The sequence below is a fragment of the Struthio camelus genome, chromosome 3 (assembly GCF_040807025.1).
Source record: "Struthio camelus isolate bStrCam1 chromosome 3, bStrCam1.hap1, whole genome shotgun sequence".
In the NCBI taxonomy this organism is placed as follows: Eukaryota; Metazoa; Chordata; class Aves; order Struthioniformes; family Struthionidae; genus Struthio; species Struthio camelus.
In genome coordinates, this window is record NC_090944.1 from 15714952 (window position 1) to 15735671 (window position 20720).

The window sequence follows — 20720 nt, forward strand, 5'->3', positions numbered from 1 at the left end:
TCTGACTTTTCTTTCAGTAGCCACTTAGGATCTTGTATCTTTGAAAGGTGCTGTCCATCAAAGATTGCAATCTGCCTTGTACGGTTCTCATATATGTTTAAATCTTCTTTTACCCTTCAAAGGCTGGCTGAAAGAAGTGTCAGGTCATTATTTCAGGCTGTAGTTTAATACCTTGGCTTAACAGCATATGATCTCTCTCCTGCGTTCAGCAAAAAAGACCTTCATTCACTGAAGGTCAAGGTATTAGAGTGTTATTTTTAAATATCACTTCCCAGCAGTGAAGAGTCAAAAATAGACTTCTACGAAAATATACAGTAATTAGTTAAACCTTGTTAGCCATCACATGAGGATGATAACTCCTCCCAGGGAAGACATAGTAAAAGCAGCTTTCACATGGATTTACACTTAGAAGAGCAGCTGCAGGCTTACTGAGAGGGAGTTCACGATACAGGCTCTTGAACGAGCAGAAACGATAGTTTGGTTCTGGGAAGGAAGTCAAAGACCATTTTGTCTTCATCATGATCTGCAAATGAATTCTATGGATTCTCTACTTTGGAATAATCCCCAGTAGACAGAAAGCTTAAAAAGATGGAGCTGGGAAAGGCAAAACTGCTGAGAACTGGCCTTAATGCTTTGTATCAGGCCATCCACCCCATGCATGGAATTGCCTGGACAGATGGGAAGCAAGTGGTACTGACTGCTTTATACTATCATCATGGAGAACTAAGGTTTGGAGACTCAAGTGTTGTTGGTCAGTTTGAACATGTGCATGGGCTTTACTGGGGCCCATGTTGCTCTACGGACATCCCAGCTTTGCTTGCTGTTCAGCATAAAAAGCACGTTAGCATTTGGCAGCTGGGCTACAGCACTGCAGAGAAGAACAAACCCTCGATTTCTCAAACTTGTGAAATTGGTGAGCCATTTCCACTGCTTTCCCAGGGCTGTGTGTGGCATCCAAAGAAAGAGGTCCTGGCTGTGCTTACAAAAAGAGATGCTTCAATCTTGCATACTGTTCGTTCTGACAATAGCAGGGTTAAAGCAGATATCAAAAGCAGTGGGCTTATCCATTGTGCTTGCTGGACTAAAGATGGTAATCGTTTAGTGGTTGCTATAGGTAGTACCCTTCACTCCTATATATGGGATGATACTCAGAAAACTCTAAATGCCTGCTCCTTTTGCCCAGTATTTGATGTGGGAGGTTATATCTGTGCTATAGAAGCCACGCTGGATCTCCAAATTGCTGTAGCTACTGAGCTTCCTTTAGATAAGATCTGTGGCTTGAATGCAGGCATGGCATTCGATGTGCCATCTGCTACTGAAACTGGCTCTTTAATCTCACAGTCTACTCTGGTGCTTGGTGATGAGGAATACTCCATGGACCTGCGAAGAAAGTCTACAGATTCAGACAGATCAGTCACTGTGGATTCAGTAGCATCTTCTTCATCAGGTCCTGTGGATTTAACCAATATCCTTGCAAACCATCGGAGGTCTGATCCTGGGCCTCTGATTACTTTGAAACGCAAAGACTACGCATCAATAAACGGCCAGGATTCTTCTTACCTGATCTTGGTGACTTTTGAGAGGAAGGTAACCACCACCAGAAGAGTCACCATCCCAGCTATTCTGGTTCCCGATATATTGGCTTTTGACCTTAGAGCTCAGATCGTGGCAGTAGCCTCTAATACTTCTAATATTGTTTTGGTGTATTCAGTTACCTCTTCTTGCATGCCCCATATTCAACAAATTCAGCTGGAAAAAAATGAAAGACCGAAGGGCTTATGCTTCTTGACTGATAAACTCCTATTGATTCTGATTGGAAAACAAAAGTTCCCTGAGCCTAGTCTCATTCCATCTTCGAGTTCAGACAGGTATGTAATGCGTCTAATGATCAAAGAATTGATGTTTGAAGAAGATTCTTCAGCACTGCCTGAGACTAACCAGAATATGTTTTATAACTTTGAATCCTCTGTGAATATACCTGCGAAAAGAAAGTTCTTTGAAAATCTTGCCACAGAAGACCAACCTCAAAGCAGGGAGCTGCTAATGCCACGGAGCACAGTTATTCAATCTCCTAGTGGCAGGAGAAGACTCATAGAAGAAGTAAAAAGCCCTAGTTATGAACAGAGCTCTTCATCAAGTGTGAGTGACCAGGATGAAAAAAGGCTCCCAGGTGACTCCTCAGTTGCCTTGGAACCTTTGGGTGCTGACCCTATCAATCGTTCGCTGGCTCTTCTAGGTTTCAGAACACCTACCAGGCTTTCCAGCAGACCAACTTCCCCTAAGGTGCAGTTCAATGTGATCCAAGAAACATCAAGTTCTCCTAAAAATAACAATTCGCCAAGTGAAAGAGGAATGAGTCATATATCTAGGAATCTAGAGAGACTTTGTGGCAGCTTCAATGAATTACAACTGAGTCTTTCTGAACTAACAGACTTCACTAAAAATGGGAGGAGGATATCTTTAGCCTATCCATGTTCAGAGGAACCGCCTGTTGTTCATATCACTTACCAGGTAACTTTTTCATCAACTTAGAAATATCGTGATAGGGCACTGCTGTTTTAAAAAAAAATCTTTATTTATTTTTAAATCAAGAGGCTGCAGTTTAATTCTTATGTAATCTGAGTTTGACATCAAGCTTAATTTAAAATTAGTATTATAATTTGTCATTGAAACAGTAACTAAGGACTATGTGGGTAACTTGCAGGATACTTCACATGGGAGATCTGGGTCTGCCCTTCCTTCTTTGATTGTGCACAGCTGTGTTGGATACTTGCTGATTGGGTGTGTATCTATCAAAACAAGAGAGCGGAGCCAAACAGTCATTAGTGTACAAAAGGTTTACATACTAGTTCAGTACAGTGATGAGCCTGAGTTGGGTAGTACAGTAGCCATCCTCACCCGCGACCTGATAAATTCAAACCCAAGCTCCAATTCCAAGTTTGGAGGTAGCTAGGATCTCATGAAGGCTGAATCAAAGTACTGAATCTCAACTTACAGAAAATCGAAAGGAGGGTGATATGAAGTTGGATTATTTCTACTGCCAGTCTTTACACAGCTGCACATAAACAATTTATAAAAAGTATTACTACTTCAAATTTTAAAAGTCAAAATGTAATTATTTCATTAAATAAATAGGTGAATGTCAAATCATCACGTTCCTATCCCACCTTTATTTTGGCAAAAGTCCCACTGGCATCAATAAGAACTTCAACTGACTAAATGCAGGCTGGATAATTATTTATTATCATTCTTCTTAGTAATGGTAGCAGTAATACTAATATTATAATGATAATACTTTTGGTCATGCGGATGGTGGTGCTGCTGTTGAAGCTGAGGTCCCCTTCAGGATGTAGGTGCCAATTATAAATGTATTCTTACCTAACGCAATTTAAGCACCATTATGTCAAAGTAATGCATTTATTACAGTGACGATGCTGAAATATGTATGTCTCAATCAAATTTGACTCACAGATATGCAATAATGGCTTCCTTTTACTTTAAAGGGATCCATATATGCACATCTAAGCACCTCCCTCAAAACATTCATTAAGGGAATCATGACTAAATTCACATATATTCATTACTTTTTAGCAATTATTTGTTTGGCATTTTAGCAAATTCTAGTATGTTAGGCACTCTGGATGAAAGCAAAGCTTTTGATGTGAATTAGTCAATAATTTAACTTGAACATATTATACAAATTCTGTTGAAAAAAGCAAACGTCTATTTTAAATAATGCAGGATTTTATTTGCCAAAAAGTAAACTCTTGTGCGCTACAGCAGGTTCAAATTAATTCTGATTTCTTAACATAAACCAATTTATTTATCTAGCAAGGAGCCCTCTCTGTTGGATTCTACTGGATTAACCTTTCCAAAGAGTAGTTCTGATTCTGACACCTAATGTTAATCTAAGATCTGAAAGTCACTGTGCACATATTTGTTTGCACAGGCAGTAAGAACTAATTTTCCTGTTTTTCTCTTTGGAAACAAAGAAACGTTAGTGCTTATAAAATATTTCCAGACTAACTACATTTGGAAAGGAAGTCTCTTATTTATCTAAACAAGTCGGTTTCACATTGAGCCGGCAGAGAGCAACTCCAGTACCACATTGTAATGACTCAGAAAAAGTGCCACTTAATGTCTTTCAGACACATGTAGCTCTTCTGTGAAAGTCTCACATCTAAAGCCTTGCATAGTTCAACCCTGCTTCTGAGATCTAACAGGATCGCAGCATGATGCCAAAAAATAATGAAAAATAGACTGATAACAAAAAGGCTTCCAGACAGACAGGGAAATATTTGCTTCATAGGCAGCTAATAATTTGCTCAGCAAATAGTTGTTTTGATTAGTTTGGATTCAGATATCTGAACCTTGTTCCTCTTTCAGGAGTTGATTAGCACTCTGTGAGCTCAGAAACCAGCTGGGCTGTGGGTTCCAGCCAGGCTCTATGTTCACAGTGCAAAAAGTCAGGAAATAGCTTTATTGCCTTATGATATAAATATCAGCCTGTGGAAAACATTCTAAACTTTAGGAACACTGCAGTCCAGTCAATAATACGGCCATTATCTGTCAGCTTTTGTGCCAAGTGCATGTCTTCTGAAGTGTTTGTATAATCCCCAGCACAGCAGAGGCTCAATTTTGATTGAGAAATCTCTTGTACTATAAAATATCAAAATGAACAGTGCTGCATAACCATGTCTGTGCGTTAAAAACATAAAAGGAAAGTTTAAGCCATTAGAGCTAAAAGTGTAGCAATAATTAATGGTCGATTAGGAACTTTGCTGTGCAGAAGTATTATTTACAAACATTAAATTTCCAGTTCTGCTTAGAAAACTGTAATATAAAACAGAATGTAAATTACTTAATAATTCATAATGTCTGTTTATTCAAAATCGTTGTTTATTCTGTTAGTTCTAACCTAACTATAACTTCTCTGCAGTCACATCCATGCAGTATTGTCAGAATTTATTTTCTTTGTGTCCCATAGCCATAAAAGAAAAACACGATCACTCACACTTTGAAAATGTCACTGGACTATCACTTGTGTAATAGCATTCAGCCACCAGAGGTGACTTGATCATTCAAGCCTGAAAAGCAAATATTATTGCTCTTTCATCACATGCAGACTTGTGATTCAGGACAGTGTGGGAGGGCAGACAGACAGGCGCAATAAGAAGATATTATTGAACAAGAAAAAAGAAAGAGATGAAAATCTATCACAGATTTGTTTCTGTTTCATTTTGTAAAAAGATACTTTTGTCATTGTTTTCCCCCAGAAAAGAAACAGCTGCAGAATATTTAAACAAGCCTCACTTAAAAGCTAATTACAGTGGAAATAAAGCCAATCTGGATTTGAAATTAATGGCATTTAGGCAAATCTCTTTAGGAGGAAGAAGATTCATCTTAATTCAAGGAGCATCTTAAAATTCCTACATTTTGCTCAGAAGCAGAATGATGTCAGAAGTCTATATCATTGAGAGCATATGATGCATAATTCAACAGGAAATAAATACATTTTCAGCAATTAGTCATCATGATTTCCTTTTCTTAACATTCACCAATAATTGTAGACAAGTCAGTTTGTATTTTTATAACATCTTCATACAGTTTTCCATGGGAAACTTTATGGCCAAGGTCAGCTATAAAGTAAACAATCTTTTACACAGAGGTGAGAGAAGAATAGAAAGGATCAAAACATGACAATAAAGTTTTTTAATACAAATACATGGAACAGAGATAAGGCAGGAGGAGGATGCATTAAGGGTGGCAGCATAAAATGAGCAAGGAGATAAGGGGAAACCAGCCTGTAACGATCAGCTGTAATAAGTCCGTGAACCTTTTTGAAATCCAAAGGGCAATTTTGACTCGGGCTGAGCAATAGAAAGGAAGCCATGAAAATGATGAAAGAGGAAGGTGATACAACTGCTCCCTGGAGTAAGAAACTAGTCAGCCATCCTGAAGTTTAGAAGGAAGAGATTTAGGATGACCGTAAAAGAAAGAACTGCAGAGTCTAGACAAGATGTGATTAATGTGTGCTTAAGATTTTGAGCAAAGGTTGCGGGATCCATTAAGGATAAATTCTGACCATGTTCTGAAACTGCTCAACAGCAGACAAGCAGGGTTCACAGGGGTGCTGCGATATCTTCTATTGGACCAGATGATTCGATTGTCAGATAAACCAACAAGAGAGAAAAGAAATATGTAATGTTAAAGATGAATCCAAGATTTCATACCTTGCAAAGGAAATGAAGGTCTGAGTTAAAAAAAAAAAACCCATCCCAAACATAAAGATAATGGAAGCACAAGCATGGGGGCAAAGAAAACACCTCACACTACAGGACATCTGCAACTTTAGTTGTAGAACTCTGAATGGGTAGCCGGGAGGAGAGAAATCCTAGCGTCATATCATCTGGAGTGCTGGTGTCCTTCCACGAGCTATAAAGGAGACTGCACTAGGATTTAAGCACCGCTGAGCACCTACAAACTCTTCCAAGTTAAACTATTTTACAGGCTTATGCTTTTCCTATGGGCTAATTAGGTTTGTTCTTGGAATGTCTCAAATAAGGGCATGCAAAGTTATTAAGACCTCCACCAAAATAAAATCAGGATCCACCAAAAATCAAACAGGAATCACAGCGGCAATAGAAGTCATAACAGGAAAGGCCAGTTTCTGCCAAATCCAAATACTACTACTCATGGCAACGCTGCACAAGGCTTAATAACGCACAGTGCTTTTAATATGAAAAATCATAGTTCTCATTCCTCTTCAGTGCTCTTCCCGCAGCCATCTGTTTTCTCATTGTCTTCTTGGCCAGGTCCCCCCATGTCTGTATAATTTACCAGTTTTCTTTCCTCACATAGAATGAATATGGGGGCAAGGCAAAAGCAGGCTGACTAATGGGTATCAAAGCTGAAATTACCACTGGTGCACATTCAAAGAGCTGAAATCAAGGGTTTAAGGAAAAGAAAATAAAGAGCTAGGCAACTACAGACCTATTCATCTTACAATGCATACATGTGACAGACTAAGCTGGTATCTTTCCTTCTTAAAAGAACAGATTATTCACACGAAGGATATGAAGAATATTTAAAATATCTGTAACTCAGTACAATACTTGAAATGGTGCTACAGGGAGAGATTATTTATTCAACTGCAGAGAATAGGGATTAATAGAAGAAATATAAGGTGGTCAAGGAAGAATTAGCTAAAGGAAAGATAATAAATGGTTATGCTAAAATAACAGGAAATAGAGGAAATTTGCCAGTGGATTCTCCCATGAAAGATCTTCAGGGTAATCTAAAAGTTTCAATAATGATCTGATGAGACACGCTAATAAAATCTGCTTATGTTACCAAGTCAGTAGTATTTGCAATGGAGAATCAGCATACCACACGTGAAATTTGATGACCTTAACATCTAGAAAAATAAGAATGGACTGAAATGAACTAATATGAAGTGCATAGTCATATATTCCCGGATTAATAGCAGTAATTTCTGTTATACATTAGCTATTCATTACCTGGAAACAATTGAGGAAGACAAAGACTTGCATGTGTTAAGTGACTACAAGACGATTCTGAATCAGAAATGTGAGATGGTCATTAAAAGAAGAAAGGCAGTCTTTGGATACACCAGTGAGGTATATCCAGTATGAGAGGCAATACGGGGCAACACGGCAGTGAGGCCTCATCTGGAATATATTTTACAATTCTAGTCATCCACGTGCAAGAAAGATACATTTGGACTGCAGTGACTCACTGACCCAATGTTAGTAAAAACATATTTGATTGGTAGCATATTCTGATTTATCTCAGTGTTTCAGCAGTCATTAAAGTTAAGTTCATGAAGACTTACGGATCTTCGCATCCAGGCAAGTGAGGGCAGTGCATGAGGAAATCCAAGATTAATAAGGAAAAAGGGTCAAGAGGTAGAACTAGCTGACTGCTTAGTGGGGTTCAAAACAGAGACAAAATACATGTTTGTTTATTGTGCACACATATGGTGTAAGGCAGCTAATCCAGGAACCTCTTCTGCCGTAGGAAATGATTTTCTTCCCATATATATCTGCTTTCCAAAACATGAGGTTTGAAAGACAGCTTGGCAACACTGTGATTGGCTGGCTGCAGCCCAGAAGACCCTTTACAGGCTATAAAATCTGATCAAGGGGCAGGCTGACACAGATGAAAGAAAACAGTTCTTGAATTGATGGTTTGTTTCCGTTGGCTTTTTGTTGAGGGAGAGCAGGACCTGACATACTACAGGAAGTTGGCTAAAGAAACTTGATCTGAAAATATCCACTCAGGCACGTGAAAATTTCATTCTGTGAAATATATTTGTTTCTTCTGTGAGTATGTTCTTAGTCCTCCGATAAACTTTAGTTTAGGATAAAACAACTAACATTAGGGGCTTTTAAACAGAATTGCAAGTCCTCTGGCTTCCATTGGGGATAAATAGCAACACAGGAAAAAGAGATACTATTTCAGGAAGAGCTAGATTAAATTTAGATTTTACTAGAAAATGGTCTTTAGATCAAGACAGGACAATGGGAAGTACTAAGGTGAGATTTTGCTTTTATTTCTAACTCTGTCACAAATTATCTGCATGACCTTCAGTAAAATCTCTTAATCCTCCTGTGTCATGGCTTGATATCTATAAAAAGGGAATAATAACAACTACCTACCTCTCAAGAAGGCATGGGTTTAAATCAGTTAATATATGATATGATGTGTGCGAATATATTCTTCAAAGAGAAGGCACGTTATCCTCACTTAAACTAAACATTAACCAAAGAAGCTAAATAGAAGATTAAAACAGAGAAAGATTTTTGACCTGACAGAACTTGCCAGCACACAAAAACAAAAGGCAAAGCTCATCAATTTTGTCATTATAAACAGAGCGAATAATTTGATATGAATGCTCAGAAGTGATGAAAGACAAATAACTCTGAAACTTGAGCTCTGGGGTCTGTACTTGAAACCCTGTAAAATCATAGGTTAGGATAAAAAAGAGATACCATGTAGTTTTGTATAATAATAAAAAAAAGTCTTCTACTTCCAATGGCAGTTACAATAATAACTTGCAAGGCTAAGCAGAAAACATACTGCATCAAATTCATTCTTAATACATATTTCCATTCAGCTGATTTCAAATCACTGGGAGCACAGCTTGATTGCTTTTTTTTTTTTTCTGATTTTTTGGGGTTGGAGCACATCTATATAAAAAAACGAACCTCTCCAGTCAAGGCAATGTCTCAGTTACAGTCCACCATTGTTCATAATTCATTAATCGAGGTAGAATTTTGAGCAAACTCTGGTATTTCAGCCTGAATTTAGGAAAACGAGGCAGTTGTGTGATTTATTAATAAGCAGCAACAAAAAAGTCTTTCCACAAATATCTGTACAGGCAAATAGCACCTTTGGAATGTGAATGCACAGCACATGCTCATTGCTGAAAATTCAGCCCATTGAGTTTTAAGTGTATTTAGGTTCAGTAGAATAGCACTATACAATTTGAAAAGACCTAAAAGTAACTAAAAAGCTCTGATAAGCTGTAATAACATTTATAATTAAGAAAATGATACTTCTCTGATGCATTCCTTAGATATTTTCCTATTTATTACATAGCAACAAATTTCTGGCTGTTTTGAGCAGGGAAAGCGATGAGAAAACCTCTGAAGTTAGATGGGGTTTTTAATTGAGAGCTATTTTTATATTCTTATATCTTCAAACTATCATAATATGCAATTAAATAATAATCAGCTATGGACTTTATCTTCATGGCCAATTTAAAATACGGTAGGGAAAACAGCACTTTCACAGCAGTTGGTTGACATTCTGACTTACAGCATCCCGTGTGGTCACATGAGAGCGTACGTTCAATGTAAGGAAAAAATAAAAGTGATTATTTGGTTTAGAAAGGGTGTTGCATAGCAAGACAGCACATATTCATTGAGAGACAGACAGCGTCAAAAGACAGCACAGGTGGAAATTAGGAGATGAGCATTAAAAGAGATTAAGAGACATGTATGTAGCCAAAGGTTAATAAACTTGCGGAATAGATTACTGAGCACAGAAAGAGAAGATGCAATATGAATTGATTCAACGAGAAATGTTATGTCAGAAGGAAAGATCCAGGGATATGGAGTACACACAGACAGGGCAGGACCATCACGGGAGTTGGGATAGATGACTACTTTTCCGCCCATTCTAAAATGCTGACTTGGATCCATTCTGAACGTACGAAATGGAAATGTCTACGAAATGGGACATTTCATTAATGTCCCATGTCCCATTAATGTCCCATTAATGTCATAATTAACAGTCTTGTTAATTAATTATGACATGTTAATTAAATTAACAAATATGTTAAATCTGGGGATTTTGCAAAACTAAGTGATGTCAAAGGCAAAAAATGCATGGGAACTAAACAGAGGGAAAGTATGGGGAGGAAAGAACAAAATGAGTTTTACAGGACAAAAATGCAGCAAGATGATTTAGAAGAAAACGTCCAATTCACATCTATTTAATAGTGGCACTGAGTCACTGGAGAAGCTGTAATGCTGAAACTGACCTTCAAATGACAGCAGATAACAAATTGCAAATGCAAATATATACCCATTCCATAACCACATTAACTCAATTTCTTATAACAATTATTTTGTGGTCTTTGCACTTTGCAGTCTTCAGGGCGATGGATCGCAACGGTGTTAATTCACCAGGCCAACTAAACTTCATGAAGCACGAGTATGCCACCTTCATATTCGAAAGCGTGGGATTTTTTGTTAATGTCAGAGCAACCTCCAGGGCAGTAAGTCCATACACTCCCTCGCTCTCCAAGAAATAGAATAGGATTCCTAAGCTACCTTATTAGAGCAGCTTTACAGCCTCTCTGTATAGCCTCTCTTCACAGTCTCTCTGCAATTCTCTCCCTGCCAGAACGGCACAGATGGATTTTACTGGGGTGGAATAGCTGACCGATGATTCTACAAAACACCCACAGGCACCACTGAGACTGAGCAGACTGCTCATTCGCGGTGGTTGCATTAGACTTGGGCAACTTTCTTTCAGGCAACTTCTACAAACGGCACGACATATTCCCTTCCACTGGATTGACTCTTTAGGCAGAAAGGCACAACAGACATACGTGCACGGACCAGCGCATTATGCGTATGCAGGGCTGGTGCAGTTCTGAGCTCCATAAGCGCAAAAAGCAAAGAGCCGTGTTCCTCTTCACATGGGGCTATGAGGTTGTGCCTGGAACTGCACTGAGTCATGGTGCTATTTATAAATTCTAACAAAAACAGAAAGAAAGAAAGAAAGAAAGAAAGAAAGAAAGAAAAAACAAAATTAGTGAAGAGCTGAAAGGAGTAAGAGCAGGGGAAAGGTTAAAAGAACCGAGGTAAAATATGCAAGTCTTTAACAAGATCTTTTCTTTTACATATATGCATTTGAAGAAATGTTTTTCAAATGGAGCAGTTGCTGAAGAAACAAAAGCTGTTCTCCTCTGTGATGGCAAGATCCATCTGAGTTTAGTCCAGCAGCTTTTTGATCTGCCCATTATTGAAATGAAACACGGTATGTTCTTTTTATTTCTAGTATTGGTTTCACCTGAGACTTTTAGCATGAACGAGGCATTTGTGGCAGCGTAATTACTCTTTACTGTAGTAAATGGAGATATCTAACTTCTCTTGATGAGTATTTGTTTTTCTTTGTCTGAAATATGGCACAGCGCCTCTTGAAATCACTTAAATGCTAAGTAAATGCAGAACTGCCTATTACCAGAGTAATCTGTTAGATGCCTCTACAGAGGAAGGCTGAGAAGATAAACAGTACGCTGTGCTATCTGGAAACAGAAATTCTTATGAGACCTTTTGGCATTTTGCCATGCCCATCTTTACAAGCACATCCCACATCTGACAATAAAGAGTAGGTTGGAGGAAAATTCATCCTCTGAATATATGTGTCATGTAACATTTGGGATTAGTTTAATCTAAGATAAACAACAAAGCTCAATGTTCTAATTTGCCACTCTCACATTTCTGCCACCCACCACTGATTTATTTGCAAAAATGGAAGCAAGCAGTGAAATTCTAGCCCCAGAGCGGTCTCTGAATTACCTTATCCCTGCCTGTTCACATGTGCTAGCTCTTCAGCAAACATATAGACTGTTATTTCCCAACCATTTCTCTGTAATGCTTCTGATGGCTTTTCTCATCACAGTCTATTATGATCTTACAGTACACACTGTTTGGTTCTAATTATGATCTTCTTGCACAGTTTCCACACTGAGAGGTCCATAAATAACTCTTTGTCTTGCCCCTTGCCTTAGCCCCTGGCAGGGAGAGGGACGCATTGGCTTAACCAGTACCCTCTATCTCATGAGAAATGAATTCAACTTTTAGCGAAATTAAAATGAGAAGGACTGCGATAATCTACGAAATAATTCACTAAGTAACGATGGTTACATAGCACATTGCTATGTAACAGGCTTATTGATGAAAAAGAAGCTGTGCCTGGGATATTACTGGTGCTGGCAACAAGGGCAGTGGGAAAAGGAGAGGGAAAATATGCACCGTTCTGCCATTCTTGTTCTGCTTATGTCTTTGCTGCTGCTAAGACCACAAGAATGAAGACAAGGATCTATATCTATGATACACAGCTCAGCAGAACTGCCTTTATCCCAGACACTTTGGGCCATTTCAATTTTCCCCTGGCTTATAGTAGATTATTTGAGTTGTTCCAGAAGGTAAGGATATATAGGTTTCCTCTTTTCGTCAGCACATCTCTCTTGACTGTACAGTGGAATGGAAACATATACAGAAAATCTGCATTTGCTGTAGGGGCCTGAGCTATTCCCCAGCAGACTTCTGCAATAGTGCAATGTAGCTTTATAGGACAAGGAGGATCCCATTTTTGGCCTGTGCTTCACAGAATCACAGAATCACAGAATCGTTTAGGTTGGAAGGGACCTCTGGAGATCATCTAGTCCAACCTCCCTGCTCAAGCAGAGTCACCTAGAGCACATTGCCCAGGATCACGTCCAGATGGGTTTTGAATATCTCCAGGGAAGGAGACTCCACTACCTCTCTGGGCAACCTGTTCCAATGCTCGGTCACCCTCACAGTGAAGAAGTTTTTTCCCAGGTTCAGATGGAACTTCCTGTGGTTCAGTTTCTGCCTGTTGCCTCTTGTCCTGTCGCTGGGCACCACGGAGAAGAGGCTGGCCTCATCCACTTGACACTCCCCCTTCAGATACTTGTACACGTTGATGAGATCCCCTCTCAATCTTCTCTTCTCCAGGCTCAACAGGCCCAGCTCTTGCAGCCTTTCTCCATAGGAGAGGTGCTCCAGCCCTCTAATCATCTTGGTAGCCCTCCGCTGGACTCTCTCCAGGAGTGCCATGCCTCTCTTGTACTGGGGAGCCCAGAACTGGACACAGTACTCCAGGTGAGGCCTCCCCAGGGCTGAAGAGAGGGGCAGGATCACCTCCCTCCACCTGCTGGCAACACTCTGCCTAATGCAGCCCAGGAGCCCATTGGCCTTCTTGGCCACAAGGGCACACTGCTGGCTCATGCTTCACTTGTTGTCCACCAGCATTCCCAGGTCCTTCTCTGCAGAGCTGCTTTCCAGCAGGTCAACCCCCAGCCTGTACTGGTGCATGGGATTATTCCTGCCTAGGTGCAGGATCCTGCACTTGCCTTGGGTGAACTTCATGAGGTTCCTCTCCACCCACCTCTCCAGCCTGTCCAGGTCCCTCTGAATGGCAGCACAGTCTTCTGCTGTGTCAGCCTCTCCCCTCAGTTTAGTATCATCAGCAAACTTGCTGAGGGTGCACTCTGTGCCTTCCTCCAGGTCATTGATGACTATATTGAACAAGACTGGACCCAGGACTGACCCCTGGGGGACACCGCTAGCCACAGGCCTCCAACTTGACTCTGCACCATTCACCACAACCCTCTGAGCTCGGCCATCCAGCCAATTCTCAATCCACCTCACCGTCCACTCATCTAGCCCACACTTCCTGAGCTTACCTAGGAGGATGTGATGGGAGACAGTGTCCAAAGCCTTGCTGAAGTCCAGGGAGACAACATCCACTGCTCTGCCCTCATCTACCCAGCCAGTCATTCCGTCATAGAAGGCTCTCAGATTGGTCAAGCATGATTTCCCTTGGGTGAATCCATGCTGACTACTCCGGATCACCTTCTGGTCCTCCAGATGCTTAGTGATGACCTCCAGGAGGAGCTGTTCCATCACCTTTCCCGGGATGGAGGGGAGGCTGACAGGCCTGGAGTTTCCTGGCTCCTCCTTCTTGCCCTTTTGGAAGACTGGGGTGACATTGGCTTTCTTCCAGTCCTCAGGCACCTCTCCTGATCTCCAGGACCTTTCCAAGATGATGGAGAGTGGCCTAGCGATAACATCCGCCAGCTCCCTCAGCACTCGTGGGTGCATCCCATCGGGGCCCATGGATTTATGGATGTCAAGTTTGGACAAAAGATCTCTAACCTGATCCTCCTCCACCAAGGGAGAGTCTTCCTTTCTCCAGCCTTCCTCTCTTGTCTCCAAGGTCTGGAATTCCTGAGGACTGGCCTTAGCAGTGAAGACTGAAGCAAAGAAGGCATTCAATAACTCTGCCTTCTCTGTATCCTTCGTCACCAGGGCACCCGCCCCATTCAGCAGCGGGCCCACGTTTTCCCTAGTCTTCCTTTTGCTATTGATGTATTTGAAGAAGCCCTTCTTGTTGTCCTTGACATCCCTTGCCAGATTTCATTCCAAATGGGCCTTAGCCTTCCTTGTCGCATCCCTGCACACTCTGACGTCCCTGTACTCCTCCCAAGTGGCCTGTCCCACTTTCCACATTCTGTGTACTTCCTTCTTCTGTTGGAGTTTGGCCAGGAGTTCCTTGTTCATCCATGCAGGTCTCCTGCCCGCTTTGCTCAACTTCTTCCTCAGAGGGATGCACTGATCTTGAGCCTGGAGGAAGTGATGCTTGAATATTAACCAGCTTTCTTGGACCCCTCTTCCTTCTAGCTTCCAGTTCTTAATTCTAGAGACATAAATGCCCATAATGAAAAAAAGGTTTAGAATTCAATATGATGAAGGAGCTTGAGAAAGCCTATTTTCAGTCCTACGGAGTGACGATTTAATTAGCAGAACACTACTCTCCAATTTTGTGCATTAGACTTCAGAGCTATCAAAAAGATAATGTCTTAGAATCATCCTAACTTCTTGCCCTTTCTGTTCAACGTGCTGCTAGCCTGTTCAGAAATTGAGTCTGTTTGTTGACAGCAAAAGGAAAACTGACTCAAGAATCCTGCTAAAACTATGCAAAATCATCAGATTCAGGGCAGAGGTAATTATGTAGTTCTTTATTCAGTTCTGACTAGTGGAGGTTTTTCCCCCCAAATCTTTCGTTTGCCACAAGGTGTGAATATTAAATTTGATGGTTAAAAACATCACTCCCACCCTCTAATGCTATATAATTAAAAGGGATGTAATGAACAATGTGCTTATACTGCAATGCTTAGCATTTTTTTCCTTTGAATACACACTTCAACTTGAACATATTGGGAAAAAAAAGTCTACAGCTGTAGGCCAAATTCATACCCAAGGCTATTAATATCATCAGTTATATGAGCAATGAACTTGGCCTGATCACATGTGCTTTAAGTCTGGGGCTGTAATACCATTACCTGTACTTACTAGAGCCTGTCATATGTTGCCCTAGTATTAGCACACAGAGGTCTCAGTTTTCTGCAGGTCATCTGTAATGACTGTGTGCAGCAAAGGGGGATTACATTTTGCACAAGGTTTTTCCACCACTGAAATATTCTGTGGGATATACTTCAAAGCAAGTGTCATCAACTATACAAAGAATTTCACCCATTTCAATGTGATGGAAACAAAAGTACCAAAAGTGTGACGAAAGAGTATGCTTTACTGCTCTGACCAATCATGTAATTCTACTGATTTAGGCAGCAGAATTTCCACTTCCAGGTCCATTGTTTGCAGAATCTAAAGTCTGTCCAGAATTAGAAAGAAAGTATTAAGGGTAGAAGATTAAAGAGTCACGGTTTGCAATGTCAATCTCCTTATGATGTAATAGGTGACATGACAACATGTAGCAGCTTGTGAAATGCTTTGTTAATTGTATAAAGAGGGCAGATTTGCTTTGTCCAGTAAAATGTTTTGTTATGGCTGACCAAAATTAAGCACGGGTTTTGTGGATCTTCTACATTTCTTTCTCCACGTTCCTTTTCAAAGCGCAATCTCATCCCCAAAAACTAAAAATTACAGCAAAAGAACACAGCAAAGCTTTCCATGCCTCAGATAGTCGCAGTTAATGTTCCCTGCTCAGTAATGACAGGACCACATGCTGTATGAAAAATGTGTGATACAAGGGCTCCCACAATGTGTATCTGTTTCCACAGATGTTTTTTTCATAAAATGTCAAACTGTACAAAAGACAAACAGAAAATTCACTCTTTCCTATCATAAGTGCAATATTAAGTCCAACAGGAAATATTTCAGTCACTAGAAAACATATATAACCAGGACATCTACAGCTTCATTTTCAAGCTGTATTTCCAAAGGAAAGTAAAACAACCTGGGGTTTCAGGTTTATTTCTGCTTCTATGCAATATATGAAGTGAACCTCAATGTTTTTGATGGCTTTGCCTTTTAATCTTGCCTCTTTTTTTCTGAAAAAAAAAAAGGATACAAATATGTTATTCAGATTTTGTTCACTCTCTTATGAAAAGATTCAGCAGATAATTTAAAGACAAGAAATCTTACGATATCATTTGCATTTTACAAGCATAAGTAATTGTATAAATGTTGATTATCAAAAATCAACCCTTCAGGTGATGCTAAGAAAGCCCACAACATGTATTTTTGATATCACTAAAATGTTTCAAAAAATGCAAACAAAACATAACATTCCTAATTTTTCAAATAAAAACAAGGAGAAAAATAAAAATAAACTTTTTAGTGACTTATTTATCAAATCCCAATCTTTTTTCTTCTGTAAATCATCTTCAAAGTGTAACTTTTTTTCCATTTGCCAGGTGAATTTGAAAAGATACTGAACAATCCTGGACTGACAGTGAAGGAGATGCTAACCCTATTTCTCTCTAGAACAAATACACAGCACAGTCATCTTCTTTATTAACTGCAAAAATACACCTTGATACTCAATATAACTTAAGCAAGGGGTAAAATGCTTCAAGCCTGTCCTTCTAGTTTCCCTTTGCATTTACACAAAGGTGTGTTTAGCACGGATTGCCAGACCTTAATGTCATTAGGGTAATAAGGCTTTAGTGCACAAAAAGAAAGCCTGCTCTGCACATGTGCTGGATGACGTTTTAAAACGTGTTTGTACATTTTATGTAACCACAGCAGTACACTCATTTTCCTTTTATGCTTAATTTTTGTAGGTTCTTCTTGGATTGTGCTCACCGCAGATAATGACGGCTTTGTGCCATTAATATTCAAAGCAACACAAGAGATAATCATAAGGGATGGAACTGACAGTTCAGAAGTCTGTGGAGGTCACTCCTACCAAAAGAGCCTTTCAATGCGACCACCAAGCAGAGTGACATAATTTCTGAACAAAGAATGCTAATGACCTTCTGTTCGAATACAATAAGATGTTCTGCAGTGTCAGAAACGGAATGACTCGAAAGCTGACTTCAGCGCTTTCAGGGTATTTGAACTGTCAAATCTGTGGCAAGGTTACACAGTAGCTAGATTCTAGCCTTGGCTCAGCCCTCATGGTTTCTTTTGAAGGATTCGACTAGACTGATGTTTATCAGAGCTGTTGTTGTTAATGGCTGTCAGTGGACTGGAGTGCTGTGACTAGGCTGTACTTTAATTGTGGTCAGGATGTTCTTGGAGAAACAATATTATGCTAAAAAATTATGCAATAACAACACATCTAGCAAATACAGGTGTAGGGTCTACACAAAGGCCGAAGAAAATCTGATTAAAGCGCATTTATATTTATTATGGAAAACTAGGAAGAAAAAAAAAAGAAAACCCTTTCAGGCTCTCTTTGCTATTCCAGTGGATCTCATGGAAGCCTGCAATGCTTTCAGAAAGGCATAATTTTTATATAAAAATGTTCAATTATTAAAAAAGTCTGCATCACTGTCTCAGGTCAGTGTCTTACATAGCATGTAGATTTATACACGCATGCAGAAGAGAAAGAAAGTAACTTGCAAGGTAAACTAAAGATCGAACACATTCAGTGTAAATTTCTTTTGTCTGAATACAGGTGTCAGCACTGAACTAGTCATCTAGACTCCTGTAAGATCGGTCCAAAAAATAAGCACTTCTACAGCAGACTTATTGTGTCCTAACACAGATTTCTAAAACTGATCACGGTGAAGCATTCCCTAAGTGCCTGTTCCTTTCCACTGACTGCAAAAGCAAGCCAGGGTGACTAGTTTAAACACAGACATTTGCATTTAGTCAGATATACCTCATCTTTAGAGACAACAGGTAATATAAACATATCTGAGAAGCAGACAGACAGATTCATGGAAGCTAAAACTATCAGGATTATGGTGACAAAAGTAGGCATAAGGGAAGAACTGAATGAACTCCCAGACTTTTCCTCTGTAAGCGCAGAGAGATGGGTAAAGTGTCATGAGTAGCCACACATGTGAGGCCTAGCAGTTCATACTATTGGATAGGCCCCAGAAGAAAGTATGGAAAGGTATGCTTGCTTCATCCCGTACAGTCAGGGAAAGATAAAAGGGATGAGACTTATTTAATCTACTATTAAAATATTATTTTTCACAGTATGCATTTTGGCTCTGGTGAATACTTCTGCAGAGTCGTTTTCTTCCCTGCCTGAGGACAACAGCAAAAACTGTTTACAGAGCACAGATAGGCTAAAATCCATAGTCACAATACTTCACTCCACACCAAGCCACGATCAAGATGGGTTCTGGAAGTTCTGCACTAATATCATCCCAGTGATGCGGCCAGAAATCTCATGAGGAACAGTTTCAAATCCTGATATAGATAAGTAAGGTCCTTATCATGCAAATATCCTTCCAGAGACAAAGAAATCATCATCCTAAATCACCTGCAACTACAGGTATTTGATGTATGTGGGTATATTTGTAGTACCTTCTTTGCAAAGATCTTTTTAAGTGGACAGGAGGCTTCCAGTTTGTAAAAACAAAATAAAACAAACAAACAAAAACAACTTCAAAAAGAACCTGAGCACGTCTGAGCTTTTAGCTATTAGACACATCTATTACTTTGTAACCACTCAGTTAATTGGATTACCTGCTATTTTACATTAAAATTCTGTTCAAAATAGTATTATCCCCGCTTTAGAAACTGGGGTTAAGTCTTGCTTTCCTTCACTGAAATCAGTCAAAATCCTTGAAATAAAAGGGTACTAGAGAGGTTCACAGACCTAGTATGGTGAGTCAGGAAGACATTACTAGATTTCTGAATGACATGACCTAAGCCATTTTGAAGCAGCAGGTTTGTCTCATCTTCCACATACGTTTGAACAGCATCCTTGTGTCTCACAACAGCATGTGGTATTTAAAATATTTATGCATAAGGCCAAGTAAAATAAAAGCTAATTATAATTAGCTAGAAACGATGCGAGGATATACTTTAAAGGAATACTTAGGCTGAACTAAGAGAGAACTAAAATATTAGACAAATACTGTCTTATAAGGGAAACGGTGGGAGCCCCATAGTTTGGTCCACTTAGTATGAGGCTAATGAAACACAAAAGTAATTTATATGGCACGGTCCTGCCCAATACCCCTATGAACTTGAACAGAAACAGGATCAAGCTGGACACCTTCCTTTGCACTGTGCGGTTTCTCTGAGTTCATGGTACGTACTATTCCCAAGGACTTCTGTGTTGCTAGAGGAATACTCATGTTCCATCCTTTGCCATCTTGGTATCTTTGTGCTGTTGCAACAGCTGAAATGGGAATTTTGAGAAGGTAAAAATCCTGGCTAGCAGGTATCAGCCAGTATGTGCATCAAAGACGCCTACTCAAAAACTATAATTATCACTATACATTTAGTTGTCCGTCTGTCACACTACCAATCAAATTTTTCATGTATTACCTGTCTATAAAATATTCTGAACGTTGAGAAGTTCAGGAGTGAAAGGAGCTTTTATATCTGAATGACTATCAAGGTTTGGTCTGATTTAGTTTTCTGGAGCTAGAGAGAAGAAAATAAACCATCAGATGACAAAAAGAGTAGTTTCAGGGAATAACTGGCTGTAAAATTCAAAAACTGAGTTCCATGATGCTCAATGGACTTTCGGATTTGTTATATTTTGGTAACATTGTTTTCTTCTGCTGTACAGTTCAAAGGTTATTGATTCTGAGTAGGAATGTATCTGTCTTAAGGTAGTACCATTACCCAGTGCCATTATTCTGGTAACTGCTGAGGACCTCAAATCATCTTGCTGGGCACATACAATTGGGTAAGAAGGCTTAGGAAAAATCAATTAAAATTTTATAGTTAAAAAATAGCACTTGCCCCCCTTCATGAACACACTGTCATGTACATATATACTCCATTTGAAAATAAATGTTTTAAATCACGTATGCTCAATTAAAAATGGACAATTCCTGAACGAATAAATATTTGTTTTCAGGAAATGATTTAGAGGTCCAATGCGGCGCCTAAGTATTTCATATAGTGGCTAACATAGAGCTGTGAAGTTAAAAT

The 20720-nt window shown here is 39.6% G+C and overlaps 1 protein-coding gene across 1 annotated transcript; it reads left to right on the forward strand.

Moving 5' to 3' along the window:
• The first annotated feature begins 588 nt into the window (after window positions 1-588).
• Window positions 589-17598, forward strand: LOC104151473 (WD repeat and coiled-coil-containing protein). Its single transcript, XM_009686347.2, has 3 exons — window positions 589-2511; window positions 11454-11574; window positions 17432-17598. The coding sequence occupies exons 1-3, from the start codon at window positions 589-591 to the stop codon at window positions 17596-17598; spliced, it is 2211 nt and encodes a 736-aa protein (XP_009684642.2).
• The last annotated feature ends 3122 nt before the right edge of the window (window positions 17599-20720 follow it).

Coding starts and splice junctions, on each gene's coding strand:
- LOC104151473 (XM_009686347.2), top strand. CDS start 589: ATGGAGCTGGGAAAGGCAAAACTGCTGAGAACTGGCCTTAATGCTTTG. Junction 2,512..11,453: donor TTGTTCATATCACTTACCAG/GTAACTTTTTCA, acceptor ATGCATTTGAAG/AAATGTTTTTCAAATGGAGC. Junction 11,575..17,431: donor CATTATTGAAATGAAACACG/GTATGTTCTTTT, acceptor TAATTTTTGTAG/GTTCTTCTTGGATTGTGCTC.